This window comes from Anolis carolinensis, chromosome 4 (genome assembly GCF_035594765.1).
Source record: "Anolis carolinensis isolate JA03-04 chromosome 4, rAnoCar3.1.pri, whole genome shotgun sequence".
In the NCBI taxonomy this organism is placed as follows: Eukaryota; Metazoa; Chordata; class Lepidosauria; order Squamata; family Dactyloidae; genus Anolis; species Anolis carolinensis.
In genome coordinates, this window is record NC_085844.1 from 68,985,589 (window position 1) to 69,010,043 (window position 24,455).

At 41.6% G+C, this 24,455-nt stretch overlaps 1 protein-coding gene across 6 annotated transcripts in view; it reads right to left on the reverse strand.

The window, feature by feature from the left end:
- Positions 1-16,370, reverse strand: part of neto1 (neuropilin and tolloid like 1) — a 136,781-nt gene extending 120,411 nt beyond the window's left edge. For 2 of the 6 annotated variants that reach the window (XM_062980582.1, XM_003219726.4), the window contains exons 1-3: positions 15,021-16,360; positions 7,935-7,988; positions 5,736-5,873 (exon numbers count right to left, since the gene is read on the reverse strand). In XM_062980582.1, coding sequence (XP_062836652.1) covers positions 5,736-5,873; positions 7,935-7,988; positions 15,021-15,048 — 220 coding nt within the window. In that variant the 5' untranslated portion in view covers positions 15,049-16,360. Of the gene's footprint in view, positions 1-5,735; positions 5,874-7,934; positions 7,989-15,020 lie in introns of all 6 variants that reach the window. The other 4 variants (XR_506136.2, XM_062980584.1, XM_016992915.2 and 1 more) reach the window with 4 other exon arrangements.
- Positions 16,371-24,455: the final 8,085 nt, after the last annotated feature.

Consider the following 24,455-nt stretch of genomic DNA (forward strand, 5'->3'; position numbering starts at 1 on the left):
TTTTGTCATCCCAGGGAGGAACAGAATAGAAAGTGATCCCCATCACTCTAGCACGCATCTGGTGTTATATTAAAGCCTTGTTTTATCACCTGTTTGAAATGATGTTAGCTGTATTTACAACGCATGCCTCTGCTTCTAATACAACACCTGCATTCCAAGATAGTCCTGAACAAGACATGTTGTAAGCACTGCAGACATTCCATAATAATGTTGACATTTACTTATTGATTTTAAAGTATGCTGAGACATGTTTTTGTGAACATTTAATTAAAACAACATTCTTGTTTAGATGACAATGTACCGTTTCACACAACACAATGATTCCAGTGATACGGATATACCTCTAATGATATTATGTTTAGACTTCAGCTAACATTGTTCCATCCTACAGAATGCTATGCTTTATAGTTTGGTGAGGCACTAGAGTTCTCTAGTTTTAGTGTAAATACCCTTCTCTAAACTGTACATTACAAGATCAATATTATGTTGCTGTGGCAGTTAGAGTTAAATAATAGAACTATAATTGCATTTTGTAGTATGAAAGGACCCCATATTTTTCATAAAATGCACTGATTTCTATGCAAATGCATTGGATTTTTTGGGGGGGAAGCAATTTGGGGCCAAATGAAACTTTGGAAGGGTGCGGGAATTCATTTGAGCCTAAATGATGGTGAGTAATCTGGATTATATGGCAGTGTAGATTCAGCCTGAGAGATGTTTTCAAGGATTATAGTTATTGCTTTTTGCTGTTTCAGGAAAGGTTCAAGAAAAGGTCTCAATATTAGAGCAGGAATAATGGGAAGGGTGTAATCCTCTTGCGGGGAAAAGGTTATTAAATCAGATAATCTGATAGCTGGATTATATGAGTCTACACTGCCATATAATTCAGTTCAAAGCAAATAATCTGAATTTTATATGGGGCCACAGTACTCAAATGCCAAGTAACTGTCTTGTGATAGTACTAACAGACTGCTACTGACTTCTTGAACATCATCCTGAAATCTCAAACATACATGAGACCTCATGAAAGAGCTAAAATTGTGATTAGAACAGGATTGTAAGTATCAGTTCAGCTGGTCAGTTTGGAATTTTGATCCTGAATTAGCTATTAGGCATTCTGTTAAATAATATGGGGGTTTTGAGCTGGTAATATATAAATAATATTTTCAAGCAATTTTGCATTTTGACCTATGATTTTTCCTGGTCTAGAAAACCTGCCTCACATTTCATAACCTACCAAATTGATCTTCTTAACCAATTAGGGTCCACTACCTAACTCTGATGTAACAATGTCAATAATAAGAGACCACTAATAAGAGACCGCTATTCTGCAAGGAAGCTAAAACATTTACTGAATTGCTGTGAGTCTGTGGCCATGTTCCAGAAGCTTTCTCTCCTGATGTTTCACCCACATCTGTGGCAGGCATCCTCAGAGGTTGTGAGGTGTGTTGGAAACTAGGAAAGGGAGGGTTATATATCTGTGTAAGGTCCAGGGTGGGAGAAAGAATTATTGAAAGTCAGGAAACACAGTAGATGTGCTTTCCTGGTCCTTCGTTTTTCCAGTTTCCTTGTATCTTGGAACAGTTTCTCCCCATAGAGAAGTTCAATGTATTGTCAAAGGCTTTCATGGCCAGGATCATGAGGCTACTGTGAGTCTTTCGGGCTGCCACAGATGTGGGTGAAACATCAGGAGAGAAAGCTTCTGGAATATGGCCATACAGCCTGAAAGACTCACAGCAACCCAGTGATCCTGGCTATGAAAGCCTTCGACAATACAATTACTAGATTCATGCTGTCATTCAACAGTTGGCATTGCTTCATTTACCAAAAACAAGAAGGGTGATTTCCACTTTCATTTTCAGCCTTTGCATGACATCAGAACTACAAAATGCCTCCAAAAAATGTTTAGTCATCACAGCAGGGAACGATAGGAGACAGAGTGAGTTCCATCATTTTAGCAGATATCTGGTATTATACTTAAAGCCTCATTTTAACAGCTGTTGGAAATGATGTCCAATTTTTCCTGGGTTTTCTCTCATACCTTACATCAACTGCTTTTTTAATACATGCCTTTTTCTAATACAACACCTGCATTCCAAAATAATACTGATCTAGACATGTTGTAAACATGGAAGACATTTCATAATCTTACAGAAAATATTTTCATTACTGAGATTTGTCATTTTCCCCACACATTTGGAGGGAAAAGTTCAACAAATAGGACCTGGCTTTCGAGCTGTCATATTAACAGTCTGCACATAGCCTATATTGTTTGTTATGGCTCAGGAAACCATGTTAGATTGTATGGTTTTGGACAGGGTGTGTGTGTTGTAAAAGCCAAAGATGTTGCTAAGAAATTCAGAGATAATCTAAAGCTGCTGTCCTATGATGAGCTTTTACTATTTGAATTCGTAGCATTTTAAAAAAAATAGGTTCTAATTACCTTTCTTCAAAGAGTCTTAATAACATGGAAAAGACTGCTTAATGGTTGCATGTCTTGTCATCTTTTTCATCTAATTATCTTATACAAGTGCTATCTTGAGATTTTACATCTGCTTAAAAAAGGCTCTGGGTTCTAACTGGAAACAGAGGAACAGTTGACGAGAAATAGTCCCATACAATTAAGGTTTTAATTCTTACCAGCCTATAATTTAATGTATCTGACAGCTGAAGCTAAGCAGGAAAAAAGTCTGTTTCAGTTTAACAAAATGTCTGGAAATGAGAGATTGATCTAAACATCTCCCCTACATAAATGCGAGCTGGTACCACACTAATGGATTGGAATAATCCTTGCTATCTCCAGTTGCTCAGCAATTGAATAGGGAGAGCCAGGGTCATTTTTCTTTCAAAAGGAGATTCACTACTGGCTTTGAAGAATGCATTTTGAATACAAGGAATGTGAATGGAATTAGAGGATAGCATTACTCATGCAGATAATTATATAGATGTGCTTTGGAAAAGCAAAATAACACTGCTTTTCAGCACAGATATTGTTAGAAAAAAAAGAAACACTTCATCAGTTTTACAAAAATGAAGATGGTCTTTGAAGAAATGGCTGCTAATAATTTTGCATAGCTTAATAACTCAATCTTGTTTATGTCACAGGAAAATACAGGCTCAGCATGTACTACCATGTATTCAAAACATGCAGTGTTTATGTTTACAAATAAGAATGTTATTGGGGAACAATATATTTGAATGATGCAACCTCACATTTCTGGCTGAAATGGACAACTGAACTTATTATATTTTAATAAATATATTTAAATATCCCTAAGACTTTCCATAGAACTGGAAGCATCAAACATGTGCATCATACAATTATACTTGTCACAAAGGCCTAATTGGCTGCAACTCCCTCTCAGTACACTTTGTTAGAAACATGGGTTAGCTGTCTAGTATGGTGTGAAATTATTATAAGGTTGAGTATTTTATTAATCATGTAACATGACTACTCTTGTTATTACTAAGCATTGATTAATAGCTTTGCTATCTGTTACCAAATAAGTAAGTGAATACTGTAGCGTAAATCTGATAATAGTCTTACCTATAGTAAACCTACTGAAATCAATAGAATCCAATACAGTTATGACTAAAAACTCCTATTTATTTCAATATGTCAAAACTAGGCAGGACTAAAATTAGATCTAGCTTCTTCTATTAATTTGTCAGCCTGCACACTTGGGTAATATTTAGGTATCTGTGAACACAATAGCAACTCAGTCCTTAATTTGACCTTGGAAACTACTTCAGATATTGTTACAATGTTATGTAAAGTGGATGGGTGACTATATGTTTTTATTTTTCCTAATCATCTGAGAAATATTTCTAATTATAAAAGCTTATATCAAATGTCAAGATATTTTCACATACTCTGTTAGCCTCCCTTTTCTGCTCTCTTCCTCTTTATCCTCCTCATCCCCATTTTCTGTCCACTCACAAACATGATGAACAGTTAATTGAATAAATAAGAAAGAAAGAGAATGAATGCATTTTGCAAGTCATGTTTTAGGAATAAAACCTTTTTCTGTCCTATGTAATCCAATCTAAAATGAGCATATGCATGGAAATACTCTAGAAAACAAATCAAGTCACTTTTCCAAATCAGTATCATGGGTCTAAAAGATCTAGATCAAAGTGTTTAGGAATGTAATTGTTTGCTGATGTTGTTTTTGGAGAAAGAAACAAGCATTGAGAAATTTTATTTCCACAATGAAAAAATCTACAGAAAGTGTGCATGGGGTTTTGTGATAACCTATCTGCACAGGAAACAGCATTACTGCACAGAAAATGTTATGTGCGGACATGGACAATGACATCAGTATTTGTACATAAGTATCATGAATCATGGTCAAATTAGCCTACCTGACAAGAGATAAATGAAGAAAATGAAAAATGTAAGTAACATTGTAAGGCTCACCCATACCTATTTCCAAATTCTATGTACAAGCGTGAATTCTGTACAATGAAGTTTTTTTCATGTCAGGAGCGACTTGAGAACTGCAAGTCACTTCTGGTGTGAGAGAATTGGCTGTCTGTAAGGAAGTTGCCTAGAGGACACCCAGATGTATTGATGTTTTACCATCCTTGTGGGAGGCTTCTCTCATGTCCCCACATGGAGCTGGAGCTGACAGAGGGGGCTCATCTGCGCTCTCCCCAGGTAGGATTTGAACCAGCAACCCAACTTCAAGTTAGCAGTCCTGCTGGCACAAGGGTTTAATCCATTGCGCCACCAGGGTACAATGAAGTAAGCTGACAGAAAGAAGATGAACTCATTTGAAATGTGATGCTGGAAGAGAATTCTGTGGTTAACATGGACTGCCAGAGAGATTTGCTTAGTACAAATCATGCCGAAACTCTCACTAGAAGCCAGAAGGAACACTCTGAGACTATTGCACTTTGCCCATATCATGGTAAAAGAGAAAGATGATATTACAGATGAATAAACAAAACTCTCTAGTTTGTAGGATCTGAGTAGAGCTATTGATAACAGGAGATCTCTTCTTCATAGAACTTCCCTAACTGAAGCTAACTTGATGGCAATTGAGAACAGCAAGTTACAAGTGTTCTTTGACTGCCAAGGAGAGATTGCCACAGTAAAAACTGAGGCAGGAAAGAGAAGAGATAAGGAAATAGGAAGAGCCACAGTTCTGTGTCATGTTCCCTCAACTTTATTGTGAAGTTATTGCACAAGATGGCTACTCTCAGTGTTTAATCTTTCAATTTTGATCTTGCTTTACCTTAGCCAAAAAAAAGTGGGAAGTTAGAATGGAAACTGCCATAAAATGATATTTCATATCTCTGGCTGTGTAAATGAAATGTTGAGATGTGGCAGCTCCAGTGCTGTTTTTCTCTGTTTTCAGGCAAAGAAAGCGGGAGGTGAGCTGAGATAAGGCCAGCAGCTGCTATCATATCATTGTGTTCTTACTCAGCTTCTACAATATAGTAACATACTAGACAGCTGTACTCTAATAGGTAGAAGAGAAAGAGGAAACAAGTACAGTAAGATTGCAATTCCTCATCCTCCATGAAACCCAAACATAACTGGGTAGATATGTGTGCAGTGTTATTAGACTGCCTACCATACAACATAAAATCTTTAGCTCAAAAAAAATTACTAGCTTTATATTTTGCCATGCTGTCAAAAGACTTTCAGAGTGATTCTTAAAGCTAACCATTCTAAATATAACAAAAATATTAATTTAAAAATAAGGAATAATGTATTGGGCCATTACCTTCTATAATGTAGACACACTCTCTGTCAGGAGGGTATTTGTTGGGGTAATTGGGAGAAGTGAAGATGCCTCCTTCTGGGTATTTTGTCCAGGTTCCACACTGCACTGTTTTTTGTCCTTCTGAAGTGGCTTGCTTTTCTGAAATTAAAAACAAAAAGAGTGACACATGTGGTATACACATTAGAGCTTCTACTTACTTACTTGTAGCAAGACAGGATTAATACAGCCATGCAGTTTTTGTTGGACTGCAACTTTCAGCAGCCTTAGCTTCTTTGGGAAATGTTTCATAGTTAATTTTTTGGTACCATCGTGAAAATTGTATTGGGATTTATTGAGGTTTTGACTGTATTGACATTTATTAAGAAGGTCATCTTTTCCCTTCTTCGTTCCTCTAGAAGTGAGATATAGAACCTGGGGCTATCCAAGTGATGTTGGATTCCAACTCCTTATGACATCTACCAAAATGAATCTTATTAACAGTTGGAAGATAAAATTCCTCATCCATGTTCTAGAACCACAAGAACTAGCTCATCTTTTTAAAAACAGGTATATGTTAAGTTGCACTTTGGAATGCTGAAATAATTGTGCTTTGCTCAGGCTGCAATAATTTTAATCACTCTAATTCTCTCTCAGTTGAAGCTGGATTGGGCTAACTCTCTTCTGACTAAATATGAGCTACATAGAGCTATCTGTTCTACAGGCATATTTGTGGAATATACAAACATTTTCTTCATTTATCACATTCTGTGGCATGGTCTGTGCAGATTCAGGAGGAAGGGTTGGAGAAGCGATAGGCTTTGATGGTTTGTCAATTTGACCTAATGACAGATGAACTGCCTTGGCTCAATTTATATACAGGGTATTTGAAAAAGAACTCCCTATTCACTATTTAAATTAAATGGTGAATAGGGAGTTCTTTTTCAAACATCCTGTATTGTTCACCAATGAAAAGCATTAAAAAAATCAAATAAAAACAACCTCACATCTCCCCACTCAGGAATTCTAAACCAGGAATGGACAGAAGATAAATCATAATCTACTATGATAAATTAATCTTTGGATTATTTCCAGGAGAATCAACTAGTGTCCAATTCCTAGTGATGTAAAAAAGAACAATAACAAAAAGGACATTTGCCCTCCTAAATTAGGCAGGACAAACTTTTATGGAAAAGGGTTGTGTGTGTGCTCAAAATCTTTCATTAAAAACAAATATCTGGGCAAATTTGTGTCCACCATGAGCCAAAACTTCATATCCAGCTCCAAACAATGGAACTTGAGGTTACAAAAACATAGTAAATCCTGGAAGTTAAACATCTATATACTTGTTTTCTAAACCAACACACAGTAATATTTCCACATGTCGACTGAAGACTAGATGAACTATATAACTTTTATTCTAAACCATTAAATCAGTGGTTCTCAACCTGTGGGTCCCCAGTTTTGGCCTTCAACTCCCAGAAATCCTAACAGCTGGTAAACTGGCTGGGATTTATGGGAGTTGTACTCCAAAACTCCTGGGAACACACACGTTGAGAACCACTGCACTAAAGAATGCTTAAGGATATAATATGCAGCTATATTTGACATAAACATCATAAACTGCTTATGTTCATATTTCATATTCAGAAAGCAGAAATGTTAGTGTCATTTGCTTAAAAACTTCACTGAGTTAGAATATTTTATGTCTTTTCTGTGATACTTTAAATCTAATCATGACTACACTAAAAATGATGAGATGCCAAGATATGTCAGGTTGCAGAAACCCCATAGCATGACTAAAATATGCACAGTTTTCAACAAGCTGGTAGGGAATGAATCCTTCATAACCTAAAGTTGTAACATGTAGTGTCCATAGCATGTAACAACCTGGGCTTGACATGACTGTGTATTCTATAGTCATCTTCCAGATTTTACTGAGGTTTTATTTCTTCCTGTGCCCTCACTCCTCCTTTTGATCTTTTGATCCAAGCATCAGAATAAGAGAATATGATCAATCGCTGCTAAAAGAAATATATGATTTAGAGTTTAATTAGTGCTCTAGATTTGAAACATAAAATATTTAAATATGTTTCATCCAAACATTTTTTAAAAAAATAATCGTTCAGTGGCTCAATATAAATATAAAGCTATTTTATGCCTTGACTATATTTACATCCAGATAATGAGGATATTTTTCATTTTAAACAGAAAGAAACATACCTGCTCCTTTTTTTGTTGCCCCAGCCCAATGTAGGATGATAAAACTTGCTACAACTGAAAGGGGGAAAAAAGACATTAGTTGCAATAATGGGTTGATCAAAGAAGGAAAATACCAAACAACAAATGAATAGGGTGTTTTTGTGGCCCTGTTTAGTTATGTAATCACTTACTGCCAGCAGTTTTAAAAGTATTGTAGACTTCAGCCAAATGGCTACTACATGGTCATAGTGAAAACCATGTCACTACATGAACACATTAAGACTGCATTTCTATGCCCACTTAGTGGGGAGTAAGCCACACTAAACTTAGTAGAACCCATTTTCAAACAGGCATGTCTGAAGATTATTCTGTCAGTATCCTAGTGAACTGGAGTGAGTGATACAATATTAAATTATATTATTAAAAGCTATTAATGGTTTTCAAAATCACGTGTACACTGAATATAATCATTACAGTTATTATTACCTACAAACAGCATTCATCTAGCCAGAAAAAATGACATTTCATATTATTTGACTTAATTTTACATTATCCAATTAAGCCAAGCCAATTTGCGATCAGCAAAGCAACATTCTCTTATAAACTTCATTAACTAAGTTGGGAAGATTATTTTCAAGCACACCCTTAGATTCATCCCTTTTTCTGTTGTTCTTCAATAAGAATTGCTTAGGTTTCTGGGAAAGCTGACTGGAAAAAGATATAGGAGCTGTCTCTTCCATAAAACTTCTTAGATAAGACTGCATAGTTCAAAATCTTTATTTTTCATTCTTAAATTGCATCCGATGTTATGTGAATTGTTAGTGCTATCCTAAGTTTCAACATTAACAACCAAATTAGTGATTGCTCACATAGACAAGCACTATGTAAGCACCATTTTGCTGAGTATTATCTGTTGGCAAAGTATTTTAAGGTTGGACATTTCCTTAGCAAAGAAAATACTATCAGCTTTTGATGATGAACTAATAAGGATAACAGAACCACACTTTCTGTAAACTGCTTTGATTGATGTTACATCCATAAATCCACTGTTACTTAAGAATACATTTATTTGATATCATCCATATTTTAATACATACTCAATGTGTTCACTGTTTGTCTATATAAATTTTGCACAAATGTATAATGTTTTTTTTAAAATGGATTGTTCCAATATTTGGGATTTGGTAAGCCTGCAGTGTTGTTACAGCTTGAAACATGAGCACAATGAAGCTATGCATTTACTAATACATATTTTATGTAGGAGGGGAACAATAAAATGTATGATTTGCCTACTGAAGCATCATTGCACACATTTTCTCAATAACATAAAGGTCTGATCTTTGAATCTAGAAAACTAGGGAGCAAAAATTGATCCTCTGTATGGTACTTTTATAAGACATTTAGCACACACTAAATGTGCTAAAGTCCTAATTAGTAGCATTTTTGAAGACGTTAATTATTTTGGGGGTTTTTTTTACATTTGGAAAGGAGGTCAGGGAATATTACTTCTTCAGGATCATCCAATGAATAAAGTTAATAAATTCTCTATTTATCTGGCTATATCATATCTACCATTTTAGCGGCGATTTAAATAAAATGAGAAGGAATAACTAGCAATATAAACCTAATGATGTGTAATTCCTGACCATTTAGGATACTATGCAGAATCAGGACACATTCTTTGATATGCATCACTTGGCATCAAGACTGAGCTTTTAGGCAATTGAAGAAAGGCATTATAGTGTATCTCTACACTATTAAGTGAAAACACTACTTTAGAATTTCTTGAATAGTTAACATAGCAGCCCCTGGTCTGAAAAATATGATTCTTCTGAAAAGGAATGATGTCCACCCACTGGTCAGTTATAGCCTCACGAGATAGCTCTCATTGCTTTCAGCCATTTTAATAGCTATAACAGTAAAAACATGTGAGCATGAGTGCACACATGGGCACATGTGTGTGTGCGCACACACTGGTCGAGTAAAAAAAAAAACTCCACACATAACCAGAGCATGCTTCACCTTTTCCACAGAGATCCTATTGAACAAAAGAACTTCAGGAAGTTCAGAGTTCACAATTTCCCTAACTTGACTTCCCTTTGTAGCTACCTGAGATCTCTGAAAAGCCACCCAGAGGTCCAGGACATTGCTAGCAGAAGGGAAGCTTTCTCTTTTGAACTTGTTTAATTTGCCTTAGAATTTGAGAGCAGTTTCGGCAGCTTATAGCATCCAACCCACATTGTTCTGAATATGTTTTAGATACCTTTGCAACTGTTGATAATGGAATAAAGAAGGAAACACCTCTTGAATGATATTACTTAAATGAATCCATTTTAGGAGCCATGTTATTATTTCCATAGTAAGTTGTGAACTTATTTACCTATGACAAGGATTCATGTATTGACAGTGAAAGAATGTGGCTCCACTAGCAGCTGTCAGGGACATGAGGAGTAACATGATGACACCATGCCACAGAAGTGCCCCTTAGTGTTGTGGTATGGGACTAGAGGTCTTATTTTGGAGTCAGCCCAATGGCAAGTGTTATATATGCTTTGACTCTAAGTGACTCCTGAACATAGGTCCTGACAGGCCTCTGCTACTTGACCCCCTGCACTTTATATCCATCTGCAAACCTGCTAGACTGTTTGCACACACCTGCAATGTGCCACTCTATTTCTGCCTTTCTGTCTCATACTTCCTTGCTTTCTTATACAGTGGATCTTTCCACCTTTCTTTCATTTCCAGCCTTTCCACAGCATCTAGACTGTCAATTCAACATATTGCTCTATCTAACATTATGCTATATGGAGTAATTTTGCAAGTCATTATTTAAAAGCTGTACTGCCAATTTCATAACAAACATATCCTTAACTGCAAAGACTAGGGAAAGTGAAGTTTTTACCCTTCAGCATATATATGAGAATCTGGATGAATTCTACGTAAGAATGCAGTGCTCAGTTTATGCAAACAAGCCTTACAAATGAGCCTCAAGACTACTCACTGGAGAAACAGTTGGTTCCCTGACTGGTTAAAATGCTAGACTACTAAGGAGAGAATTCAGATCTTGATACATCTATAAAGCTGATCTGGTGACTTTAGCTCCTGAAATGTAGATAAATAAATAATGGTATAACTAATCCCTTCCCATATCTCAAGCCAAATCACTCATCTGTGACACCATTCTAAGTCACAGTGGCCCTTAGAACAGGGGAGAGAGCTGCATTTGTCTCAGCCACACTTTATTTTCTTTTGTTAGTGTTGTGAAAGTCAGCATCATGCATCCTTAAAAATGTATTGTATTAAAACTAATTAATGGAAAGAGTCCATGAACAATATATCGTTCTTATCAAGGGCCACATAAAAATACTCTTCTAGCAGGTATGTAGTGGAAAACATATTTTCACCATATATTAAATCCTTCCTTAGAATGGAGTAACATGCCAGAGAACACAAGAGGAACGAAACTGATGGGACTGTTTTCTGATTTTGAGTATTCCACATAATTCCAAATTGTTTAGTAACCATTTACTAGTCAGCATGCAATATTTTTAATGGAACAAATGAGGAAAGCTACAAACATTTGTCCTCAACTGCATTTATACAAAACATTCCAATTTAGTAAAGAATGCAATAAAACCACACAGTCATTCTGAAAGAGCCAATGAGGTTTCAAGAATTCCAGGAATATAAGGAAGGAAATAATAATTCATAGAGTTTTCTTTGACAAAAGGATTTTGAGGCATGCATACATTGTGAATTGAGGTGCTACCATGGACAGCTCCTAGTCCAAGGCACTGTGCAATGTGCAGCATCTACTGATATTGTTTCTGGAAAAAGTTTCTAGTAGTGGAGAGGAAACATTGCCACATTATAAATGGAAGAAGCAGGATTGCTTTTTTACATTCCATGGGAATGTAAAAGGCTCACCTAAACATAGGTTCATATTATGATGCCATATAATGTTTTAAATTCATGAACTCTTTCATCAAAACCAAGATGTTGTACTCAGTCATACATATTGAACAACATTCACTAATGGTAGTTTATCTGAATCAAGTCTGATTTAATGAAACCTATTTCTGTAGACAAGTGACTGAATTTGAGTTTAACTACAAGATTAATTATATTTGTGTGATCAAGAGCAGGTGCATTTGGCAGTAAAACCAAATGGTTCAAAGAATTTAATTCCAGCCAACTCTGCTTACAAGCACAACTGTTCAGCACTATCCTGTGCAGGTTTACTCAGCCCCAGTGAGTTTCACAAGGTTTAAACCTGAATAAGTTGCATCTTGAGTGAATCATGGAGGTAAATTCATAAAATCTAAAGATAACCTCACTAAATTATTTCCATCTTTACCTGAAAAATGGGCATGGCAGTGGCCTTAAATGGGTATTGTGATTTCAAGAAAAGTACATTGATTAAAATTTATTGGTACACAAATTTGCAAATTCATGTGCACATTGGGAAAATCAAATAAATAAAACATTCATATTGGCTGCTACACTTGAATGCTGATTGTTTGTTTCTGGGTAGATCCAACTTTAAACATTAATTTATTCACATTATTTCAAAAGCAATAATGAAAAATCTATCCTCCTCTTAAATGTTCAATTTCTAAGACCTCTATTAAAGGAGGTTACATAGAAAAGAGATGGTGTGGCACCCTGACAAATCTGTTCCCATCACTGCAATTCAGAGAAGGAAAAAACAACAAGAGTTTGGATCATACTTGTATTCATTTTTCTTTCTCACTTGCTGCTACATCGGCATAGGGCCCAAATATCCCAAAGGCATCAGAATCCATCTGATCTTGGAAGCTAATCAGGGTCAGCTCTGGTTAGTACTTGGATAGCAAACAAATACCAGGAGCAGTAGGCTTTATTTCTGAGGAAGGGACTGGCAAAATCACCTCCTAGTATGCCTTGCATAAGAAAACTCTATGAAATGCATGGGGTTGCCATAAATTAATGGCATGCACACATACACACAGGAAACTTGGCATTTTGTTTTCTGCTGTTTTATAACCCCAATTTAATTTTACCCTGCTCAATATACTAATATAACTCAGTGATATAAGCCAAGAACAGGGGAATAGATAGAAGACAAACAAAAGCTTCTAGACTATCACAGGAGCTCAAAAATGAGACAGCATTCTCAGTTAAGAAAACAAATCTTGCACAGTTTCTGACTGTTTAATCCAGATACTTGGTCTCACTTGTGTATCAGGATGTTGGCACCTTATCTTATTACTTCTTTCTAATCCAAACTAATACAGAACCAGCCATATACGAGTACTTAAAGGAAACACTACATAAATATATAAACAGACAACTGATCTGTAACACAGCAGTAAAACAGTAACCGTCCTCAAGAAAAAACTTTTTAAATCACATGTTGGGGGAAAAAGACAAACAAAGGATGTTACTTCTACACTGTGGACATGATATCAACAACCAATTTAAATCCAAATAACTGATGAGGATGAGAGCGACTACAGTCGAAACACAGCAGCAGTGGAATTAATCCTGACTAATGACAGTAATCAATGAGTGTATCTTCTGGATTAGTGCTGATGCTGTTGAATTGGCACCAGGGAGGGTTGTGTGTCATTTGATTATAATCCCAGCCTCAAACCTAAAACTCTGGGTCCGATGCAAAGAGATGGGATGAACATTATAACGAGAAGCACAGTTGCCTCCATTCGGGAAACATTTTTACAGAAGCAAGGGCCATTGAGTCCTGTTAGACAGGCATCCAACTTAGTGGGTTGCTGTGAGTTTTATGGGCTTTATGGCCATGTTCCAGAAGCATTCTCTCCTGACATTTCACCCACATCTATGGCAGGCATCCTCAGAGGTTGTGAGGTACCGTGTTTCCTTGAAAATAAGACAGTGTCTTATATTAATTTTTGCTCCCAAAGATGCTCTAGGTCTTATTTTCAGGGGATGTCTTATTTTTACATGAAGAAGAATTCACATTTATTATATACTGTACAGTAGTTGTCATCACAAACCAGCATAACCAGACAGACTGTGAATCCTATTAAGAATTTCTTGTTACTACCATTATTTCAATGTACCTCTATGGTACGTATATTTACCAATCCTGCATACTCTGGTGTTCTGTTTGGCGGGCATGCTTCCAAACAAAAACTTCGCTAGGTCTTACTTTCGGGGGAGGTCCTATATTTAGCAATTCAGCAAAACCTCTACTAGGTCTTATTTTCTGGGGATGTCTTATTTTAGGGGAAACAGGGTATATTGGAAACTAGACAAGGGAGGTTTATATATCTGTGGAAGGTCTAGGGCAGTAAATAAAGAACAACACTCAGAAGACAGGGGAATTCCAGACATGAAACAATCAGGGCCAGCTAGCACCACTCAACAAAGGATTCCCCAGGCAGAAATCAGCCATGCCTTGATGCTACAAGGCTTTTCAATGCCAATCAAGTTGATTAATTGCAACATTCACACTTGCCTTCAACAGACAAGAGTTCTTTCTCCCGCCCTGGACTTTCCACAAACCTCCCTTGCCTAGTTTCCAATATACCTCACAACCTCTGAGGATGCCTGCCATAGATGTGGGCAAAACGTCAGGAGAGAATGCTTCTGGAACATGGCCATACAGCCCAGAAGATTCACAGCAACCCAGTAATTCCGGCCATGAACACATCCAAGTTAGCCACTGAAGACTGGCCAGCATGGGAGGGGGAGAGGGGCTTTCTAATCCCTTCTCCTACACAATTATGCAGTTAAGTCTCATTGATTCTTGTGCTGCTGAGCTTACCCTGACCTAAACCCTCTATAGCTCAGCTGAGCCATGGAGGGAGTCAAGAGAGTTTGGCAGATCAATTCCCCCCCTCCTTCCTTTACTCCATTCCACCTCATGACTTTGAAAGCAACTCGCTTTGGGAGCCTCCTGAATTTCATCCTAATCCAAGCAAAACCAACGAATACTCAAAGCTCCACTGTCCAGCAGCAGAGTGGTTGGGGGGGGGGGGGGGAGATTTACACCTACGCCATTAAGCTTTCTGCGTCTCTTTCCTCGATGTGAGTAGTTGGTAGCAGGGACAGAAGAGAGAGAGAGAGAGAGAGATTAGGACTCACTGTGAATCAAGCTGCGCCCATGGATCATGTCTGTTCCTTACACCAGGGGCTCCGCTCTCCACTAATTCCATTTAGAGACAGACGGGAGGGCTTCTTCCAGCGGCAGGCGGAGGGCGGGAGCAGGGCAGCCCGGCAGCCCACGCGCGCCTCAAGTCCACGCCGACTGGGCCCCCGCGGGATCTCTGGCTCGCCCCCTCAGCCCCCCATCTCCGGAGCCCCGGGCTCCAGCCAACAGCATCGGGTCCTACCAGCCGCGGAGGAGGAGGAGGAGGAGGAGAGTCTGCATAACTCGCCCAGGAGCGGGGAGGAAAGACAGACAGAGAGAGAGAGAGCTGAGAGAGCTGAGAGAGAGAGGATAGAAAGAGAGGATAGAAAGAGAGAGAGAGAGCCACCCCTTGGGCTGCAGAAGGGAGGGAGGGAGGGAGGGAAGTCTTGGCTCCTCAGTCCCCTCTAATCGCCGGTTTCGTACACCACCACCAAGAGCCCCAAGGCTTCTCGGGAGAGAGGCGAGGCCTCGGGATAGCCGCGATGCATCCAAAGCGGGGCCCCGGGGTGCCTCATCAGTTCTTCCAAAAGAGCGAGCTGAGGGCAAGGCTTTGGTTCATTCACCCAACCAGGGGCTGCGTCTCCTTCGCCGGGGCCATGCAATCCTTCTTCTTCCTAGAGGCGAAATCCCTTAACCCTCGACCAAATCCATCTCGCCCTCCTTGGGGCGGAAGGAGGAGAGGAGCACCTGGGACGAGGAGGAAACAAGTCCAGGCTGGAGTGGGGTCGCCCTTCAAGCGAGAGAGGGGACCCCTCCTGCCGCCCCCTCCTTCTCCGGGGTCCAAATTATCCCATTCGCCAGAGCAGAGCAGCTGGAGGCAGAGGAGGCTGAGGAAGAGAAAAGTTTAGGGAGGAATCCTGAGAAGGTGGTGTTGTGCTTCCTTCCAGTCAAAGCTCCATCCTAAAAGCAGACGCCGGGAGAGAGGAGGAAGAGGAAGGCGTGAAGGAAGGAGGGAGGGAGGGGGTGGGGTCTGACCAAACTCGGAGGCTCAGAAAACAGGGGGAGGAGAGGTCCGTCCTTTCGGAGCGCCTGCTTTGCGGGAGCCGCTTCTCCTCGCAGCTGCCAAGGGCAAAGTCCGCAGTCCCGGCTCCTTCGCCTCCTTCCTTGCTTCCTTTCCGCGCCGGGGTTTTCCCTGCCAGCCAGCCTCTGCTCCCCTCCCCCCCTCCTCCTCCTTTCCTTTCCTTCTGGTCCACTCAGAGGCGGCGGAGTGGGGAGGGGAAAGAGGCAAGTGGACACAGAAAACGGGGGCTTCTCCACGCGCCCTTCCTCCTCCAACACCTGCTGCTTCCCGAAGCTGATGCAGAACGGGGAGGGGAGGGGGGCGGGCAGAAAGGGACGCTGCGGAGGGAAAAAGCGCGGGAGGATTCTGAGGGAAAGCTGCTCCTTTCTCTTTCTGCTTTTGTCAGAAGCGAACCGAGGGTACAGTTGTAATATAAAGAGTGTTTGAAAAAGAACTCCCTAGTTTTAAGTATAAACACATTAAAACTAGGGAGTTCTTTTTCAAACACCCTGTATTTAAAAACAAAGTTAAAAACTTGGCATGATACTAAATGCCCATTGACCAGTAGCTGGCCACTTTGAGTGCCTCTGGTGTTGCTGTAAGAAGGTCCTCCATTGTGTATGTGGCAGGGCTCAGACTGGAGCCCTCAGTGGCGCAATGGGTTAAACTCATGCTGGGACTGATGACTGGAAGCAGGGGTCCCCAAACTAAGGCCCATGGGTTGGATGCGGCCCTTCAAGGGCATCTCCTGGGCAATGTAGAATCATAGAATAGTAGAGTTGGAAGAGACCTCATGGGCCATCCAGTCCAACCCCCTGCCAAGAAGCAGGAAATCGCATTCAAAGCACCCCCAACAGATGGCCATCCAGCCTCTGCTTAAAAGCCTCCAAAGAAGGAGCCTCCACCACAGTCCGGGGGAGAGAGTTCCACTGTCGAACAGCCCTCACAGTGAGGAAGTTCTTCCTGATGTTCGGGTTGAATCTCCTTTCCTGTAGTTTGAAGCCATTGTTCCACGTCCTAGTCTGCAGGGCAGAAGAAAACAAGCTTGCTCCCTACTCCCTATGACTTTCCTTCACGTATTTGTACATGGCTATCATGTCTCCTCTCAGCCTTCTCTTCTGCAGGTTAAGCATGCCTAGTTCTTTAAGCTGCTCCTCATAGGGCTTCTTCTCCAGACCCTTGATCATTTTAGTTGCCCTCCAGCTTGTCAACATCTCCCTTCAATTGCAGTGCCCAGAATTGGACACAGTATTCCAGGTGTGGCCTGACCAAGGCAGAATAGAGGGGGAGCATGACTTCCCTGGATTTAGATGCTATACCCTTATTTATGCAGGCCAGAATCCCGTTGGCTTTTTAGCAGCCGCATCACATTGTAGGCTCATATTTAATTTGTTGTCCACGAGGACTCCAAGATCTTTTTCACACGTACAGCTGTCGAGCCAGGCGTCCCCCATTCTGTATCTAAGTCCTCGTAGATGGCTAATTCTCTCACACCAGAAGCGACTTGCAGTTTCTCAAGTCACTTCTGACATGAAAAAGGGGCTTAGACTGCATTGTAATAGGTGTTCTGTGGTTTGCTCTTCTCCACACTCACATGTCCTGGCCTCCACCTTGTAGCCCCATTTCTTAAGGTTGGCTCTGCATCTGGTGGTGCCAGAGTGCAGCCTGTTCAGTGCCCTCTAAGTTGCCCAGTCTTCTGTGTGCCCAGGGGGAGTCTCTCATTCGATATCAGTCATGGCTTGAGCCCCCAATGGTGCAGTTGGTTAAACATTTGTGCTGGCAGGACTGCTGACTTGAAGGCTGGGTTGCTGAAGGCTGCCGGTTCAAATCCAACCTGGGGAGAGTCCACAGATGATCTCCCTCTATCACTGTGATTCTCAACCTGGGGTCCCAAGATGTTTTTGACCTACAACTCCCATACATCTCAGCCAGTTTACCAGCTGTTAGGATTTCCAGGAGTTGAAAGCCAAAATATCAGGGGACCCCAGGTTGAGAACCACTGCATCAGCTCCAGCTTCATGAGGGCACATGAGAAAAGCCTCCCACAAGGATGGTAAAAATGCCAAAACATCCGGGTGTCCCCTAGGCAACGTCCTTGCGGGGCAGGGGTGGATTCAACCCCCCCCCCCCGAAATTTTTCAGGTTTTTTAAAAAACCTGATTTACTCATGAATTTAACTGGTTAACCAAATTCCCATGAGTATCCACTGAAGTTTATCTGTCTTGAGTGTCCACTGAAGTTTATTGATGGAGCCTAATTTCTAAATTATTTTGGGTCATGGAACTACTCTTTATGATTTGCTTTAAAAAAAAGTTTCAACGCGCCCCCCCCCCCCCCCAGAATTTTTTTTTCTGGCTATGGCCCTGCTTGCAGATGGCCAATTCTCTCACACCAGAAGCAACTTGCAGTTTCTCAAGGCACTCCTGACACAAAAGAAAAAATGGCTTAGAATCATAGAGTTGAAAGAGACCTCACAGGCCATCCAGTTCAACCCCCTGCCAAGAAGCAGGAAAATCACATTCAAAACACCCCCGTTAGATTGCCATCCAGCCTCTGCTTAAAAGCCTCCAAAGAAGGAGCCTTCACCACACTCCGGGGGAGAGAGTTCCAGTGATGAACAGCTCGCACAGTGAGGAAGTTCTTCCTAATGTTCAGGTGGAATCTCCTTTCCTGCAGTTTGAAGCCATTGTTCCGCGTCCAAGTCTCCAGGGCAGCAGAAAACAAGCTTGCTCCCTCCTCCCTACGACTTCCCCTCACATATTTATACATGGCTATCATGTCTCTTCTCAGCCTTCTCTTCTGCAGGCTAAACATGCCCTGCTCTTTAAGCTGCTCCTCATAGGGCTTGTTTTCCATACCCTTGATAATTTTAGTCGCCTTCCAGCTTGTCAACATCTCCCTTCAATTGTGGGGCCCAGAATTGGACACAGTATTCTGACCAAGACAGAATAGTGGGGTAGCATGATTTCCTTGGATCTAGACACTACTCCTATTGATACAGGCCAAAATCCCATTGGGTTTTTTTTGCCGCTGCATCACATTGTAGGCTCATGTTTAACTTGTCCACGAGGACTCCAAGATCTTTTTGACACGTACTACTGTCGAGCCAGGCGTCCCCCGATCATTTTGTTAGTTTCATTTTGTTAAGATCGTTTCGAATTCTGCTCCTCTCTTCTGGAGTATTGGCTTAAGCTTCCAAGTTTTAAACTGCCACTTTTGGACTCTTGCTTGCTGAGGTGTTATTGCGACTATCTCTGTACATCTTAGAAAACTATTTCTTGATTTAAGGCATTGGCGTGCTGGCTGATATCTGAACAGCGGATGGGCTGGAGGTGTCACTGCCTTGGTCCTTTCATTTTTGGCTGCTACTTTTCGGCGGATGTCAGGTGGTGTGATACTGATCAAACAGTATAATTTCTTCAGTGGTGTGGGGTGTAGACATCCCGTGATAATGTGGCATGTCTCATTAAATGCCACATCCACTGTTTTAACGTGGTGAGATTTGTTCCACACTGGGCATGCGCACTCAGCACCAGAGTAGCAAAGCTACTCTCTCTCCGCTAATCCCGCCCCATCACAACGTGTGGGAGGGGCCGCCTCAACATCTGGTTGTGCCCCTTGTTATTCTCCGCTCTAAGCAGAGGGAGAGGCAATCCCACTGTTCAAACGCTTTTCCCTCAGAGTAAACAGCTCCGCCCACGCTACTTCCGAATAAGTTCCCTGTTGTGTCTTTGAAAGGGCCGTGAGGTGATGCCAGCCAGGCGCCCAGGCTGGGACAGAAGTCATTTCCCGAGAGAGCGCTCCTCAATCTCCTCAATCTCTACTGCCTTCCTCGCGTGGGCTTCTTGCGCCCGACCTTGGGCGGGAAGCCAGGCCAGCTGGCGGCCCTGGCCAGAGGAGGGGCTCCGAGGAAGGAGCTCGGTCACGACCTCAGGCAGCGGGAAGCGGGGGCGTCTTGGCGCCAAGAAAGAGGCCGGAGAGAGGCTCAGGCGCCCTGCCCCGCTTCGCCCGTCTTGGAGGGAGTCACCCCCTCCCTAGTCTACTAGGGCGGCATTTCATTTCAGGTCATGAAAAAGGGAAAGCCAGGCAGAGCCCTGCCTCAAGCCAGTTGCTGTGAGAATCCTTCGTGTTCTGAGCCCCTCCGGCGGAACAGTCCAAAGAAAGGCATCCGCCTGTTTGAATGGCAGCTCACAAACTGCCATTCAGCCTGGACACAGCGTATTATTCGAGAACACAGAAATGCTGGGCCACTCTTAACAACCACCGTGTCAGGCAACACAGAGAAGCCATTGAAATCCACAGGCATGTGGACAATTTCAGCAGAAAGGAGGAAACCTGCCGGAGCAGTACCTATTGATCTACTCACATTTGCATGTTTTCGAACTGCTAGACACATACAGGGAGATAGCTTGAACCTGAATCATATAGAGGGCCTCATAGGCCATAACCAGCATGAAAACGAACACAATCTGGATACCAATATTTAATAAAAACTCTAAAATAAAGAACACCACTCAGAAAACAGGAATTCCAGACATGAATCAATCCGGGCTGTGGCGCAGGCTGGATAGCAAGCCAGCTGCAACAAATCACTCTGAACAAGAGGTCATGAGTTCGAGGCCAGCCGTGCCTGCGTGTTGTCTCTGTCTCTGTTCTATGTTATGGCATTGAATGTTTGCCTTTATATGTGTAATGTGATCCGCCCTGAGTCCCCTTCGGGGTGAGAAGGGCGGAATATAAATGCTGTAAATAAATAACACCTCCCAACAAAAGATTCCCCCAGGCAGTAAATAGCCAGGCTTTGAAGCTGAAAGGCTTTTCACTGCTAATCAAGGTGGCAAATTCACGCCTGCCTCAAACAGGCAAGAGTTCTTTCTCCCACCCTGGACATTCCACAGATTATATATCTGACTAGTTATATAATCTGTGACTAGTTTCCAACAGACCTCATTACCTCTGAGGATGTCTGTCATAGATGCAGGCGAAAGGTCAGGAAAGAATGTTTCTGGACCATGGCCATACAGCCCGAAAACTCACAGCAACGCAATGATTCTGCCATGAAAACCTTCAACAGCACAGCTCACAAACTGCTCCCGCGCTGGGTTGTTGTGAGTTTTCCAGGCTGTATGGCCATGGAAACTCGTCAGGAAGCATTCTCTCCTGACCTTTTGCTCACATCTATGGCAGGCAGAGGTTGTGGCCCTGTTGGAAACTTGGCAAGTGGAGTTTATATATTTGTGGAAAGTCCAGGGTGGGAGAAAGAACTCTTGTTTGTTTCAGGCAGGTGTGGATGTTGTAATTAATCACCTTGATTAGCATTGAATAGCCTGTCAGCTTCAAAGCCTGGCTGTTTCTTGCCTGGGGGGAATCCTTTGTTGGGAGGTGTTAACTGGCCCTGGTTGCTTCTTGTCTGAAATTCTCCTGTCTTCTGAGTGTTGTTCTTTATTCACTGTCGTGATTTTAGAGGGTTTTAAAAAAAAAAACTGGTAGCTCTCGCACTGGTTGCCTCGCTCCCGTCAGATCCGAAGCGACTTGATCCGCTTCAGCTGAGGCGCGAGTGGAGACGGCAGCTGCAGAGAGAACGCACGCAGCCAAAGCTGGTTTTCATCCGCGTTTCCCTCACTCAGGGAACACAGGGAACATCGAGTTTACCAGGCACAAATATTTCACCTCCCATGCAATCCCAAGAAGATTTGTGAACTCATCCCAGCAAATGAGATCCCTTTCCCTTCCTTTTTTTATGTCTCTCAACCTTCCCCCATTTCCCACCGCTCCCAGTTCTTTCTCCCCTTCTTCCCCTACCCTCCAAGCAACACAGGAAGCTCCTGTTCGTAGCAAAGGCTAAGGAGAGGCGAGGAAGAGAGCCTGAGCCAGCCAGATTTGACAACATTCCCTGCAGGGCAATGCAGGCAACCGTATGGCTAAGTTTCAAGTTATGGTTTGCTTACAAAAGATTACAATGAGGAAAGAAAAAAAAGTGTATGGGGGGAAACCGCTGAATAGGCTGTTCTGGGCGTAAATGTGCTGTGTCGCCTTTTCTCCAAGCAACCATCTCTTCTTCGTCTTGCCAGATGTAGGCAATATGTTGGACAAAGAAAAGATGTCTGGATCGAGGACATCATTTCACAGCGCTTTCCAGGTGGATGTTGTACCCTGTGGGGTTTATAAGATTTAAAAGGGGACTAGACTGGAAAGACAAGAACAGTTCAAATTTGTACTTGGCAATCTAGGATTAACAACTCCCTCCTGCAGGAGTCTACCATATACCATGCAGCTGTGGACAAGTCTACATAGGGACCAACAAACGCAGCATTGCCCAAACACAAATCAAGGAACATGAAAGGCACTGCAGACTACACAGAGAAGCCACTGCAATCCACAAACATGTGGATAATAGAACCATAGAGTTGGAAGAGACCTCATAGGCCATCCAGTCCAACCCTCTGCCAAGAAGCAGTAAAATTGCATTCAAAGCACTCCCGACAGGTGACCATCCAGCCTCTGCCTAAAAGCCCCCAAAGAAGGAGTCTCCACCACACTCTGGGGCAGGAGTTCCACTGCTGAACAGCTCTCACAGTCAGCAAGTTCTTCCTAATGTTCAGGCGGTATCTCCTTTCCTGTAATTTGAAGCCATTGTTCTGCATCTTAGTCTCCAGGGCAGCAGAAAACAAGCCTACTTCCTCCTCCCTATTACTTATTTATTTACTTACTTATTTATTTACCAGATTTATATCCCACCTTTCTCTACCCCTGGGGGGACTCAAGGCAACTTACAAACAGCACTACATAGTACCTAAAACATAAAACATGAAATGAGATTAGATTAAAATTGAACATATATAAAAACATAGGATACAATCCAATGTTGAGATACGTCATCCAAAGGCAAGGTCTAAGGCCGTTCCATAATCAATTACACGATTTCCAGTAAATTTATTGCACTGTACTATTTCTCAAAGGCCTGTTCCCAAAGCCAAGTTTTAACTCTCTTTCTGCTCACATATTTATACATGGCTATCATTTCTCCTCTCAGCCTTCTCTTCTGCAGGCTAAACATGCCCAGCTCTTTAAGCCACTCCTCATATGGCTTGTTCTTCAGACCCTTGATCACTTTAGTCGCCCTCCTCTGGACGCATTTCAGCTTGTCAATATCTCCCTTCAATGTGGCCTGACCAAGGCAGAATAGAGAGGTAGCATGACTTCCCTGGATCTAGACACTATACTCCTATTTATGTAGGCCAAAATCCTATTGGCTTCTTAAGCCACTGCATGATATTGTTGGCTCATGTTTAACTTGTTGACAATTTCATTAGAAAGGAGGAAACCATGAAACTGAACAAAATCTGACTTCCAGTAAATAAAGAACAACACTCAGAAAATATGGGAATTCTGGACATGAAACAATCAGGACCAGATAACACCTCCCAACAAAGGATTTCCCCAGGCAGGGATCAGCCAGGCTTTGAAGCTGCAAGGCTTTACAATGCTAATCAAGGTGATTAATTCCAATGTTCACACTTGCCTCCAACAGACAAGAGTTCTTTCTACCACTCTGGACCTTCCACAGATATATACACCTCACTGACCTAATTTTCAATTTACATCACAACCTCTGATGATGTCTGCCATAGATGTGGGCAAAACGTCAGGAGAGAATGAATGGAACATGGCCATATAGCCCAGAAAACTCACGGCAACCCAATCCTCTCACTTTTTGGTTTATTGCTGTCGAGTCAGCTGTGATTTATGGCGACCCAATGAAGGAGAGGTTTCCAGTAAACCTCAGGTCTTACAAACCAAGTCTAGTTACTTCCTTGATACACTCTATCCAGCTGTAATGTGCCGCTGCCTTTTGCCACTGCTTTTCACTTTACTAGCACCATTGTATTTTCCAAGGAGTCATATTGTCTCATGATACGTCCAAAGTACAGTATTCTATGTGTGGATATTTTGCTTAAAGGTAGAGTTCAGGCTTGCTTTCATTTCAGGCCTGTGTATTTTGGTATTAGGCAGATAGTGGTATCCATAGAATTCTCCCAGAACTGCCATCTGTGACACCACATTTCAAACTGTCTCTTACCTAGTATTATTTTCCACGAACACCACTGGAATGTTGAAACTAGGTCCGTTACACACACCATTTCACCCTTTACAGCACCTTTTCCTCCTTTGGTCTGCAGATGTTTTGGGACTATCAGGCTCCACTCTGTATGATCAATAGTTAGATGTAGAACAGGGTTTCTTACACTTTTTCCACTAGTGATCCCTTTCTGCCTGAGAAAATTCTCTGTCTGCAAAGTTCACTGAAAATAATATGCTATGTTTAGGAGGGGGGGGGGGGGGAGAGAAAAATCAACCTGCTTAGCAAGCCTTGCAATTGCTGATTTAT